The sequence below is a fragment of the Rattus rattus genome, chromosome 1 (assembly GCF_011064425.1).
Source record: "Rattus rattus isolate New Zealand chromosome 1, Rrattus_CSIRO_v1, whole genome shotgun sequence".
Classification (NCBI taxonomy): Eukaryota; Metazoa; Chordata; class Mammalia; order Rodentia; family Muridae; genus Rattus; species Rattus rattus.
Window position 1 is genome coordinate 55,962,446 of NC_046154.1, and position 13,658 is coordinate 55,976,103.

Consider the following 13,658-nt stretch of genomic DNA (forward strand, 5'->3'; position numbering starts at 1 on the left):
TCACACCCAGTGGGCACCTCTGTACACTCACCCACCACTACTCAGCTATGCAAACGGAAACCATAGCTCCCACGGAGGCTGGCAAGACCTGGCTTACCTTAGCTTTCTTTTCTTGAGTGCTTTGGTCCTGATTCTGGGGAGGTGTTTTGCCTTTGTTATTCACACTTGGGATGACCTACGCCACCAAAGAAAAAAGGGAAGAAAGAAAAGTTGAGTATGCCCAAAAGTCTTTTTCTAAACTTGCTGTGATGGTGCCCACCCACAATCTAGCCCAGTGAGACTGAGGCAGGAGAATCAGAAGCCTGGAATGTACATGGAGCTCAAGGCCAGCTTGGATGACATAGCAAGGTCCAGGCCAACTAGAGCTACATACAAAGACCATGTCCAGGGACAGGTGTGATGGAGGGATGGAGGAAATCCCCCCACTTCCTGATTTCTTGTTGTTAGTGTGGTATAGGTGACTTTTCTCAGTCTGTGGCTCAGGTTGGTCTAGAAGTTGCTATGTAGTCTAGGCTAGCCTCAAACTCATCATCTTCCCAGTTCAGAACAGGTGAGAGCAATGGATGGGGGGTGCCCTGTACTACAATTCAATACATTCTTTCTGTCTGTTTATTTGTCATGCCATTGCTCAGGCCAGGCTTGGCACTGAGCAAGCTGCAGCCCTTATTTCTGTGTTTTTAGATAGTAAAGACTTCACGAACCTGGTGACTTCGTCTCGAAGCTGTCAGTACAAGTAGGTAAAGTAAAGAAGGCAAGCATTATAAAATCATGTAAGTCACAGAAATAAAGAGATTAAAGAACACTGCAGAGTTAGACCACTGACACTTAAACATCTCTTCCTGTTTCAGTGGTAATCTGTTAGATGTCAGAATATAGGATTCAGTGGTAATCTGTTAGATGTCAGAATATAGGATTCAGTGGTAATCTGTTAGATGTCAGAATATAGGAATCCTCATTCATTTGAAACCTGCAGTACAATTTAAACTTATCCCCGACTAGCTTACAAACAAATGAGGGTCAGACTATGCTTATTTTATTTGGCTTTGACAATTACTGAGGGGTCACCCCTAATCTATTCCTCTAAAAGCTGGCCTGGCAGCTCCCCAGCAGATATCCCAGATACTTGCTGTTCCTCCTGCTCAAGTGAGCACAGTTCTTCTCTCTCAAGGTGGCTTACCCTCTTCCTTGTCCCCACACCTCCATCTCTCCTCCTCTAACCAGGTCACTCCAAACCCACCTACCTCTAATCTGTCCAGGAATTGACTGTAGTCAGTTTTACTTAACCAATAGTTTTAAACCAAGGAACAAATTTGCACAGCAAAAGCTTGTAAACAGGAGAAGTCCCTAGAAGGCCTAGAGCTTTGGGTATAGAATTTAGCATTACAATACACAGCAACAGACCAAACCTCAATAGGAATATGAACTCCCAGCTGAAATCTGTTACTTAGCAGATTTCATAGACTTGTTAATTATCTCACTTTTACCCTTAGCAGAGGGATAAATTACAAATTTATTTCTTCTAGTCAATGAAAGAAGGAATTGAGTAATTTTTTTTCTGTAATTTCTGTACTGTATAAACAGGGTCTGATACCTAGTTGCATTCAGTAAATATTTATAAATGAACGAAGTTCAAGTTTATAATTTAATATTTATATATTTATGTTATATGGGTGTTTTGCCTGCATGTATATTTGTTCCCTGTATGTGTGCCTACTCCCTGTGGAGGTCAGAAGAGGTCATCAGATCCCTGCAATCACAGTTAACAGGCAGCTGAACCTGGTCCTCTGCAAGAGCAACCAGTGCTCTTAACCACTGAGCCATCGCTCCAGCCCCATTAAGTTTATAAAAACAATTTTAGTTCTTATTGACGCTATTAGCACAGGTTTTTAATTTTGTTTGGTTTGTGGCTTTTTGAGGCAGGATTTCAGGAATTCACTCATTACTCCAGGGCTATTTAGTAATTTACCCAGTATAGCCCAGGCTGGCCTTCAATGAGTTGGTGGGCTATCATGTTCAGCTAAAGGTACACCCAGGAGTTGGCCTGTCCTCCTGGCTCTCCCCCTGCTGCAGCTGTCTTCGGCATGTGGCTGCTACTTCCCAAATAATGTCTCTTTGTACTGTTATCTATGAAACATCTTAGGAAAATAGAGTATTTACATTCATGTTTTTTTCTAGTCCTAGAAAGATCGAGTAACTACTAGTGATTGTTTTGAGATTCTTTCAATTGCTAACACAAATAATTATGGTATAAAATCTGATGGCTAACATGAAGGTAGGAAAAAAAATGCTTTATAGAAAATTAAACGAACTACCTGATTAGAGAATATAAAAAGCATTTTGAACTAAATGCAATTTCAGATGAAATTTCACTCACTTTTACTATATTAAATAAAATAATTCAGAATGTTTTATTTCACTAAAACAACTGTACTAAGTTCTTCCAAAGACTTAGTTTTGTGTGTGTGCACACCATGTGTCTGTGTACCCTCAAAGGCTAGAAGAGGATGTCAGATCCCCTGGAGCAGCCAACATGGGTACCAGGAACCAAACCTGGGTCCTCTGCAAGACCAGTGAATGCTCTCCAGATGAGCCATCTCTCCAGTCAGAGCCTCTCTTTTTTTTTTTGTTTTTTTTTTTTTTTTTTTTTTTTTTTTTTTTTTTTTTGTTTGTTTGTTTTTTTTTTTTTTCTTTTTTTTTTTTCGGAGCTGGGGACTGAACCCAGGGCCTTGCGCTTGCTAGGCAAGCTCTCTACCACTGAGCTAAATCCCCAACCCCCTGTCAGAGCCTCTCTTACGAGCGCCATGCTCTTTGTACTTCTACCTTGCCCAACATACATTAACAATCTGCTGAGTACAAGGTGGCAGCCTACAGACTAGTGATTCCTGTCAGAATAGAACTAAGGCAATCCAGGCTCTGCTTCCTTCGAAGACAAAACCAGGCAACGGTAAAAGGCAGGCAGAAGCTGAGAGATGAGCAGCATCAGTTGCCTCTCATGATGCCTACATTCTGAAGAGCAAGGACATACTTCTGTATATGCTAACCACTGGAAAAGCAGAGATAAAATGCTCGTAAAAGCACTACCCCCCTTATAGGAAAATAAATGGTCAGGCATTTCATGTAACAGTGAAAAATGAATTTATATGGTTAACATAGAAAATGTCCATGCAGGGATGGAAGGGCACCATTCTAAAGCCATGTGATAAGAAAGTATAGCCATGGCGCTGGAAGAAGGAAACAGCACAGTACACGGCTTCTGAGGGAATTAAAGGGGTCTAGTACATAGCTGCATTCACTGAGTGCTTAGAGAAGGCGTCATTCAATTTTAATTCTTAATGATGCTTAAGGGATGGATGAGGAGCTGGGTTCAATTTTGAAAGGATTTTGCTATTATTGGAAACAGGGTTGGGGGATATAAAAAAATACACAAACAGTGCTACCATCAAAACATATATGTTATTATATGGAAAAAACTGCCTTGGCGTAGAAACTTTCTGAAGAGAACTGCGGTTGAGCCGCAGGCTCTGCTGGCAAATGAGCAGCCGCTAACGAAGCAAGGCGGGTGCTGGGCAGGCCTGGGAGTCAGGAGCCAGGGTGTGCGCTGGTTCTGAGGTGGCACAGGAACCGTCATGCGGCTGATGATGCCCATGGAAGTTTTCCAGCATGGAAACACTTTTACACACTAGTCCTCAGAGTGGTACAACATTAGAATCTGACTTCTTTCAGGGCTTTGAAGAACGTTCAAAATTTAATGTAAACTGGTCAAAATGTTTAAGACAGCTGGGCAAGGTGATCCACACTTGCAGTCCAAGCTCCTTGGGAGGTAAGAGGATCAGGAATTTAAAACCAGTCTGGACAACTCAGTAAGACTTTGTTTCAAATAAAACAGGGGCTGAGGACGGAAGGTCCCAGGGAAGGCGCTTGTCTAGCACCTGAGAGTCTCTGGGTTTGACCCCCAGCACTGGGAATTAATTTAATACAGTTAAATTTGGAAGGGGGGAGTGCAGCTCAGGGGTACAGTGCCTGTCATGCATGAAGCCCAGTGTCCTATGGTCACTACTGCAAACTAGCAAAAGAAACATGAAGGTACTGTCTCCATCTGCCACGCTCTTTCCTGAGGCCTTGCCGCAGTACTTAATCCAAACCCCTTTAGCAAAGGCATGAAACTTGATTTGTCATTGGCTTGGGAGTTATTCTGGGCTAAACCAGGTTAAAATTGGAACAAGTTAAGCCTGGTGACTAACACCACCGGTCAGCACCTACCCGAGGCTGGAGGCCAGCGGCTGACGTTGGCAGCCCACTTTATATCTTGGATCGAGTGACACGAGCAGGGGCCTGGGAGGATGCTGAAGAGAGGCTCCTGCTTTTACAGCTCAGTTTATGTCATCCATGAAAAGCCTTGTAACTCAGCTCACTAGCAAAAGCTACGAGAGGCTCAACATTTTTAGGTGAATCTGTAACACGATCAATTGTTCTAAACATTTTTAACAGGGCACTTAAGGCTGGCGGCAGAGTGCATATCCTGTTGCCTCATTTTCCCTCGCAGTCGTCTCTTTGGAAGTGCCATTTGGCACAGAACGGTGTAGGTAAATTTCCTACTGAATGCAGTTCTAACAGAAAAGCAGAGCCACGACTGCATTTTCCGTATTATAAAGTACAGTTTACACGTGGACGCCAACGAGTCTAGCTGAGTCTCAGACCCTGTAAGTATGAGCGGATTTTATGTAGTTCACTCTCTTAGTCTTGCTGGGGTGAACAACACACTAAGAAGGAAAGGCACCGTCATGGAGCACGGCCAAACTGCAGAGCTGCCCACTGTGGCCACGGCTGCAGCCCAGCAGGCAGAAAGTGCTCTCCTGCATGCAAAGCCCAGCATCAGGGCTGGGGCGCTGGGGCACCCAGTGATCCACTTGTTTTTCACACAAGTATTAGCTTCTGCATTCCCTGAAGGACTGAGCACATTACAGTACTGAGACGCAATCATGCTAATTATGTAGTTCTAAGTTCAGAAGTACGTATCACTCCCATTTCTAGGATTTACGGCTACTGAGATACACACAACCTATCATATGACAGCATTGCCCTGACAACGTATCTGTGTTTACAGGATTCAAACAAGCACAAGGCCATATGGCTTCCCCACATGGCTTTCATTCCTGGCCTTTCTAGCTTTGAAGTAACTGACTGAGAAAAGTGAAGAAGTGTGTCACTGTGTTAGGGGAACTGGGAAGCAGGCAGGGAGGAAACAGAACAGGACACTGCTTCTCGGGCTTGTTTAAGCCAGTGTACAAGGTCATGACTCAATTTTGAACAGTACATTCAAATTAGGCCGAAGGAAAAACCAGACATTGATGGGAAAGGCTAAATCTGTATGGGGCTAATTAGTACGTTTTATAAGGAAAACCAAGCAACAGTGAAAACGTGGGAAGACTGGGAGACACGGTTAGCAGAGGTGAACAGAATGCTGTGTTGAAGTAAGATGTAGAACTTACCCTTGGGGTGGATGACAGGCTCTGTACCACGAACACCACAGGGTTCCCTGCACTCTTGATTGCCTCCACGGCCTCTGCATGCGAGGCATTCTGCAGGTCTACACCAGACACCTAAACCACACAAGGCAGCGTTCTGATTAGAAAGGCACCAAATTGTGGACAAAGCCAGCTCAAGTGTGTATCATCCTATGTGCCAGAAAAGCCAGGGACTAATGCATTAGACGACAGCCAGGGAGTGAGAGCAACTACATATGAAATGTCCCATTGTTTCGTGGACAGCATGGTTAACATAATGCTTCTGGCTTGGAGGGGCAGCAAAGAGGACAGTTACATCCTAACAGTCCCACTTTCATAGGACGACCCTGGACTGGAAGCTGGTATGGCTCCATTCCAAGGTCTCTATGCACCAGCACGTGGATCCGTGTAACAGAAGCATGCCTCAGAGTGGAATGAGGAACCTTTCTGGACTTTTACAGTCTCTCCATTAAACCGAGTTATTTAACCTATTCTCACAATCCAGAAACTATTTTGCAATTTGTGCTGACAGAAATGTCCGAACACACACAGGTTCTTTTATTAAAAGCATTTGTAACTTTCAGATAAAGGATTCCCTATCTGGAAACTCCAAGAGCCTAACTTACTAGCATACCCATAGTCTCGAAAAGCACAGGGTTTCAAATCCCGAACAGAGCAATGGCTTAATTGCTAGGGTGGGTTTTAGTCAGCAGGGATGAAGAACCGGACTGAAGGACTAATGCAGGTGTCCCCTAACAGATTCCTTAGTATAGGATGGGAATGACTGACAGGATACCAGAGACAACCGACACACCGCGACGGCAGCAAATCTGGTTCTTCTGTGCTTTAGAATCCAAATGCAGGAACTCAACTGTTCACATGGATGAAGACATATTTCTGAGAAATAAACCCTAACTTCTTAAAGAGTTCTTGTTATGTATCTAAATCTTTCTTATCATTGCTTAAAGGTATCTGTTTATAAGATACAGACAGAACTCATCACTGCTTCAAGTAAAAACAAACCAAACAAAAGCCTTAGAGCAGGGATCCCAGGAAGCGGAAACAAATGAGTCATTACACCTGACTCAGCGCAGAGTAACAGTGACTCTGTCCCACCGTGAGCCTGAGGACAGCAGGTACGGGGGACATGACTGTATTTACTTAGAGGTTTGATTTATTTATGTGCATGTATGTACATGTCACGTATGTGCTGATCGAAGAGATCACAAGAGGGCAGCAGATTCCCTGCACTAGAGCCAGAGGTAGTGTGGGTAGCCTGAGAAAGCAGCTGGGAGCACAGCAGGCCCTGGGGAACAGAAGCAAGGGCCCTGACGTCCTGGTTATCCCTCTGGCCCCCAAATTCTAATTCTGGCCCCCAAATTCTAATTTACAGAAGACAAAGCAGCAGGCTTTATCTGAAAGCACATAGGAGACACGCTCAGATGCTCCACCACAGAGGGAGAGCATGGAGGAGACACGCTCAGACGCTCCACCACAGAGGAAGAGCATGGAGGAGTCACGCACAGACGCTCTACCACAGAGGAAGAGCATGGAGGAGTCACGCTCAGACGCTCCACCACAGAGGATTAGTACATGGAAACACGCACCAGCCAAGGCAGGACTGAGGCAGCAAACTCAAACCACAACTAACATATACCACTACATACCTGTTAGAACGCCAAACTGACAACACTGTCTCTACATTGATAATGGGGACAAACTGAATCATTTACTCATGGCTTCTAGGGATATAAAGTAGCTCAGTCAACCCTGAAAATAGTTTGATAGCTCTTTTCAAATTTAAAAATGGAATTAGCATAAAAGTCGGGCAAATAGATTTGCACATATTCCAGACATAAAGACCTGTTTGCATTTGCTAATTGTACACTGGGTATGGAGAGACACATCTGTAGTTTTGGCAGGAGGTGAAGGTGGGGAGAATGGGAGTTTATAGCCAGCCTCGGGTACAAACAGGTTCATGGCTAACCTGGGCTACATGCAACTAGAGATACCTACTCTGGAACCATCCAACAAGCCCGATACGAACATCCACTCAGAGCTCAGAGCACATTTAGTGTTTTCTGTGCATTAACATTTTAGCTCCCGGGGCTGGAGAGACATCTTAACAGTTAGGAGCATGTGCGGCTCCGGCCGAGGCTCAGCTGCCAGCACCTACATGGCAGCTCAACCACCTGAAGCTCGAAGGCGCCACCTTTAGCCCTTTCTGGCCTCTGCGGTCTCCTGTATGCACATGATACACATAATTCATGCAGTACACACACACACACACACACACACACACACACGTATGTATAAAATGATAAGTAATGAATAAATCCTAGAAATAAGTAAGGTTGTCTCGCATAAAACTGAAAACATGCGAACCATGGTTTCCCCTTTCAAGGTCACCTTTCTGTAGACAAGCTACAAGCACAAAGCCTAGAACTTGCTAAAGGTTCTGGGGAAGCAGGTGTCGACCTGTTCTATAGGAAGCACTGTGCTAAATCCGTCAGTCAGATCAGCTGGGGTTCTTGCCTCGATCAGCGGGGGTTCTTGCCATGTCATTTTATTTGCTCCGCCCTTACAAGCTAGAGAGGCTCATGCGGTGGGCCTACGATATACAAACTACGGCACCACGAATGGACCCTACCAATTCCGTGCAATTAGAATAAACATCAAGCTGGCCTAAGTGATTCTTTTACCGGCTCAAATGTTTCAAGTAAAACACTGCTTCAGCCTCACTCACCTCAAGTATTTTATCTCCAGTTTTAAGGGCCTTGGTCTTCCCCGCAGGACTGTCTTCTAACACTTGCTTGATGAATATACCCTTGAGTTCCTCTCCATTCTTGAGGCGTTTTATAACCATTTGTCCACCAACAATGCTGATGCCAAGAGACACATTAGGTTCTCTAAAGATTTCGACACTACGGAAGGGACAAAGAAGACACACTCATGCATAAGGGAATTTCATCTGCTGCACTGTCATTGCAAACGCTGTCTGTGGCACAGCCCGAGGCTCATGCTTTATGGACATTTCCTAGTGCTCTTTAGAGATGGCTCCAAAATCGTAAGATATGATCAGACATTTCATTTATATGCACAATGTTAGCAGAGACTCTGAGAAAATAACAAGGAGGTAAAGACTCAAGAAAGCACAGGTTCATTTTAATGAGGCCTCAGCTTTTCAGAGTAAAATGAACAGCTATTTTGTGCACACTGCTTTCCCTGTGAGAAGGTTTAAGTGTGCGGTTCTTCTTAGAATGTCACCCTTCTCTGCTTTCCACCTCCATACCATTGTTTCTGTCTGTTTGTTTACTTACGGACTCATCAGTATTTGAGATAGATTCTCACTATACAGCTAGGAGGACCCTGAATTGGAATGCTTGTTTCAGGCTCTCACAAGCTAGGATTACAGGTATGTGTCTCCTATCCCCATACTCATACCTAGACAAATATTTGTTTTTTATCCAATGACACGTTAAAAAAAAGAGTATGAAATAAAATTTGCTCCTACATAAATTTTGCTTTAGCTATAGAAGCACGACGATTAATCAACTCAATTTAGAAACTGCTCATAAAATACGTCCTCAGAGTCTGTATGAAAAACCCAGAAGTGCAAGGTGATGATAGGCTGGACGGTGGTGCTGCTGGAATTAACACAGCATAAAAACAGGGAGAAGAACTAAAGAACTTGGGTGGTCTGATAGGTACTTCTCCGGGCAACCACATGCAAGAGAGGATGGGCTCATGCTGCCCAAAGCAGACCCAAGTGTATTCTGTCCACCAGGGAGAGGGAGGGAAGCTGGCGGGTAAGAGAAGCCTCCACCAGAGTTTCTGGACCTCTAGCTGTAGAGCACACCATGGCAGCATTACCTCACTTGTAACCAATGCAGGACAAAGCGTGATGACTCTCAGTGACTACTCTCACAGAGACAGCATCAGAGAGTTTAATATTGGCTAACAGTCTTTAGACAAGACAAGAAGGCATTAAAACTCAGCACAGAGGATTACTTAAGTGTCCATTACAGTGACTAAGTGTCTTACTCAGGGTTTCTATTGCTGTGAGGAAATGCCATGACTGAAAAGCAAGTTGGGAAGGGAAAGGTTTATTTGGCTTAAACTTCCATATCCCTTTTCATCATTGAAGGAAATTGGGACAGGAAGTCAGGGCAGAGACATGGAGACAGGAGCTTATGCAGAGGCTATGGAAGGGCTTTTTACTGGCTTGCTCTCCATGGCTTACTCAGCCTGCTTTCTGATAGAACTAAGGGCCATAAGCACAGGAATGGCATCACCCACAATGGGAGGGGCCCTCCCACCCCAACCACTAATTAAGAAATGCCCTCCAGAGGAATCTTACGGAGGCATCTTCTCAAGTGAGGTCCCCTCCTTCCAGATAACCCTAGCTTGTGTCAGCTGCCACAAGACTAGCCAGCCCACTGAATCAGCTGAGGAGCAAGGGTGTGGCTGCACTGAGGACAGGAACAGCATCCACTTACATTCTTGGTGGGCCCCAGTGGCTGAAGTTCGGTGTTTCCTCTCCTTCACCTTCCTCTCTCTCGGGTAATTCACTATAAAGGGAAACACAAAGTACTCTTGTTCTTAAACGTTCTTGGAAACTTCGAAATTGCATGATCTAAAGGTAAACAATTAACCTCTAAACTTTTAAAGTATTCACATCAATAAATAAAGAGAACATTCCCCGCTTTAACAGTCAATGCAGAACCAACCATATGGTCCAGGATGCCACAGAACGATTAAAAACTGCTAGAACAGGAGACTCGTTCGGAACAATTGCCTTTAATCTGTCCAGTTTCACATCTGCACCAGCATCCACATAGAACATCTTTCTGTTATGCTATAAGGAGTCTCACGTTGTAACCCAGGCTGCCATCGAAGATGCACCGACCTTTGTGCCTTGTCCTCCCTAGTACTCAGATGTCAGGTGTGAGTGACTATGCCTGTGTTTCCTAAACCTTGCACTGATTGACCAGCTTACCCAACTGGTTTACTTTTGCCTCAACTTAGAGCAACTAGTGACCTGGATTAAAAAAAAAAAAACAAAACCTGCTGAATGCCCGAATGCACTAGTTGGAGAAGTAATGTGACTGCTTTTGGTCATGGTATTTATCTCAGCAACAGAGAGCAAACTAAAACAAGCAGATCTGAAAAACTTAGTTTTCACTGTTGAAACTAGAAGGAAACACTCCTCGTATCTGTGGGAGTTTGCTTTGCTTTGCTTCTGGGTTTCCTGAGCTAAGGGATGTAATTCCCATGACTGTGTAAATGGGCCATGGAAACTGTTTATGTTGTCATTACAGGAGTTGCATCATTCACCAGGACCAAAGCAATTTGGGGAGGAAAGGCTCTATTTTATTTTAGAGCTTACAATCCCACCATCTAGGGAAGCCAAAGCAGGGACTGAAGCAGACCACAAAAAAAAAAAAAAAAAAAAAAAAAAAAAAAAAAAAAGGTATGCAGCGCTCTCCATGGCTCACAACCAGCTAATTTTCCTGTACATCCAAAGCCCACAGTGGGCTAGGCCCTTCTCCACCAATTATCAATCATGAAAATGCCCACAGCCTGGCCACAGGACAGCGTCACTCAACTGTGCTTCTCTCTTCTTGGTGACTCTAGGTTGTATCAGGTTGACATGTGAGGCTAACAGTGACTCATAGCTTCCCAGAGGGAGGAGGCAAGGCAGTGTCTGACACATGACAACTGCTTTTCTTTGCTAAGGATGTAACACAGGGATTCTGCTGCTGGAAGAGAGCAGTACCTTTCATCACCTTCAAGCAGCAGAGGACACATACTTTAATAAGATTATTTCACAGGAAAATAAGTCTGAAGCTTGTGAAGGCTACCCAAACTGAACGTTTCAGAGAGTCGGAGGATTGAAAAATTGAACGAATAAAGCCACGTTACCAAGGTGAATGTATATACCACTTAATCGGAGTTAGAATCCATCTGCGAAAGTCACATAATTTTGCCGTACATAGGTGATATAATTTTGCACAAATCTATTTCAAACACTGAGGAGATTTTAAATTGTCTTCTTTGTTTTCACAATATTTTCTAGTTTTCATACACAGTGGTGGGATTCACAGTGACACTGTCACATATCATTATGCTTCCTCTTATTTACACCCTGTCATGCTCCCTAGCATCCTCTTGGTGCCCCCCCCCCACACACACACAAGCAGCTCCTCTGGCTGCTTCACCTCACTCACACTCTTACCCCATTCTGGGCCATCCCTGGCCTTGGACCTTTGCCTTCCTTCATAGTATTCCTCCCAGTACTGACCTCTCTGTCTCTGTCTCTCTCTCTCTCTCACACACACACACACACACACACTGTGTACCTGTGTCAGGTTTCCTCACCGGTTCCGCTGGTGCTGCACACTTAGGCTCGTTCTAAAACTTAGGTGCCACAAACAGTGCAGCAGTGAGATGGCTGTGCAAACATCTATCTCGACGTCATGCTCACTCAGAACATAAAACATTCACACTGGCTGCAACATAATCTAATTCTGGTTATGGCTTTTCTCGAACCTCCATCCTGATTTCCAGAGTAGGATTTCCAGACTGGATTAAATTCCCATCACAGCCAACAAGGGTTCCTCTTTGCCCTTACCTCACCAGAATTTTGGTTTTCTTCATGATTGACATGCTGCTGGGAGGGGATAGACTTTCAATGTAATTTTACTTCCAAGTGCCTACTGAATAGCCTCTTCCATTGAGAAATATATAGTCAATCCGTTAACCCATTTGCCTCCCTTCCTCTAGCTGCCTCCTCTCTGCCGCATGCCTCCTTTTCTGAGCAGAGTTTGAATTTCATGCAGTATCATCTGAGTTCTTGGCATTTACCTTTGCCGTCAGGGCTCTTTTCAAAAGGCCTTGCCTTTGCATGCACCTTGTAGAGTTCTGCCAATGTTTTCATCGAATACTTGAGAGTTTTTGGTTTTACACTACAGTTTTGATATATCAATAGATATTGGTGCAGGGTAAATAAGGACCGGGTTTCATTCTGTTACTTATAGACACTGGTTCCCTAGGACCGTTTGTGGGAGAGGCTGTCTAGGTGAACGGGTGTGTGCCACAGCGCATGTATGAGGTCACAGGAAAGCTGTGCAAGTTGAGTCTCTCCTTCCAGCCTGTGGGTCCCAGGCACTGAACTCAAGTGTTTGGAGGCAGATTCCTTTCACCTGCTGGACCGTCCTGCCAGTCTGCTTCGCATCCTAAAGAGATTTCATTCCATATATATTTGATATGAAAGGTATTGTGTTCCCTCCCTGACCCCTCCGATTAACACTACTTGTTTCTCTACTATACTCAATTATACTTTTGCTTTCAAGTGATATGGTTTTACGTATCAATATAAAATCCAGGAAGCACATATAAGAAAAATATACAGTGTCTTCCTGACAATTTACTTGCTTCTTGATTCACTTAATAACTTGAGTTGCACCCACCTTCTTGCCAATGGCATTACGTTCCTAGTCTTTATGGCTGGAAAGAATTCCATTGGGAATATTCACCACAGTTTCCTCACTCACTCCTGCTGTTGGGCACAGAGGCTGGTGCCATGACTTGGCCACGAGCAGTGCTGCAGCAGACGTGGATATGCAAGTGTCTCTGGTATGCTGGCTTGAGGCCTTTGTGCAAACACCCAAGGCGGGCGTAGTTGGAGATCATGTGCTGGATCTAATTTTTAAGAAGCTGTCAACCCATCTTGCATGGAGGTTGGACTAGCTCACCGTCCTTACAGCGATGAGAGGGTTTCCTTCACTCAGACCCTCATCAGTATTTGTCCATTTCCCTATTAAGTCCCAAACACAGGTCTTTCACCTCAAGTTCATTTTCAGGCTCAAAACCTTGCTTAGTGTACTGTGGTTTGATCCTTTCATTATTTTAAAACAACAACGGAAAACGCTCTAATCTGAGTATTTTATTAAATTCAGCAAGGCTCCTGAGGCCACGAAACAATCAATATCTTGCCATTTCCATCACCACTGCTTCTGGATTAAACATCCACCATGGCGTGCACCAGCCTGCTCTAGGTATTTTTTCCAGTTTTATGGACAGAATTGATTGTCTATCTTTCCACTCTTCTTTGGGCAGAAGGAAATGGGCATGGCTCTTTCCCATTTCCTC

At 44.3% G+C, this 13,658-nt stretch overlaps 1 protein-coding gene across 3 annotated transcripts in view; it reads right to left on the reverse strand.

Moving 5' to 3' along the window:
* The window catches only part of Patj (PATJ crumbs cell polarity complex component), a 273,878-nt gene that overhangs the window by 157,600 nt on the left and 102,620 nt on the right, over window positions 1-13,658 (reverse strand). For all 3 annotated transcript variants that reach the window (XM_032901821.1, XM_032901815.1, XM_032901812.1), the window contains exons 22-25: window positions 10,004-10,075; window positions 8,251-8,428; window positions 5,490-5,600; window positions 98-175 (exon numbers count right to left, since the gene is read on the reverse strand). In XM_032901821.1, the coding sequence (XP_032757712.1) occupies window positions 98-175; window positions 5,490-5,600; window positions 8,251-8,428; window positions 10,004-10,075 (439 nt within the window). The remainder of the gene's footprint in view (window positions 1-97; window positions 176-5,489; window positions 5,601-8,250; window positions 8,429-10,003; window positions 10,076-13,658) is intronic.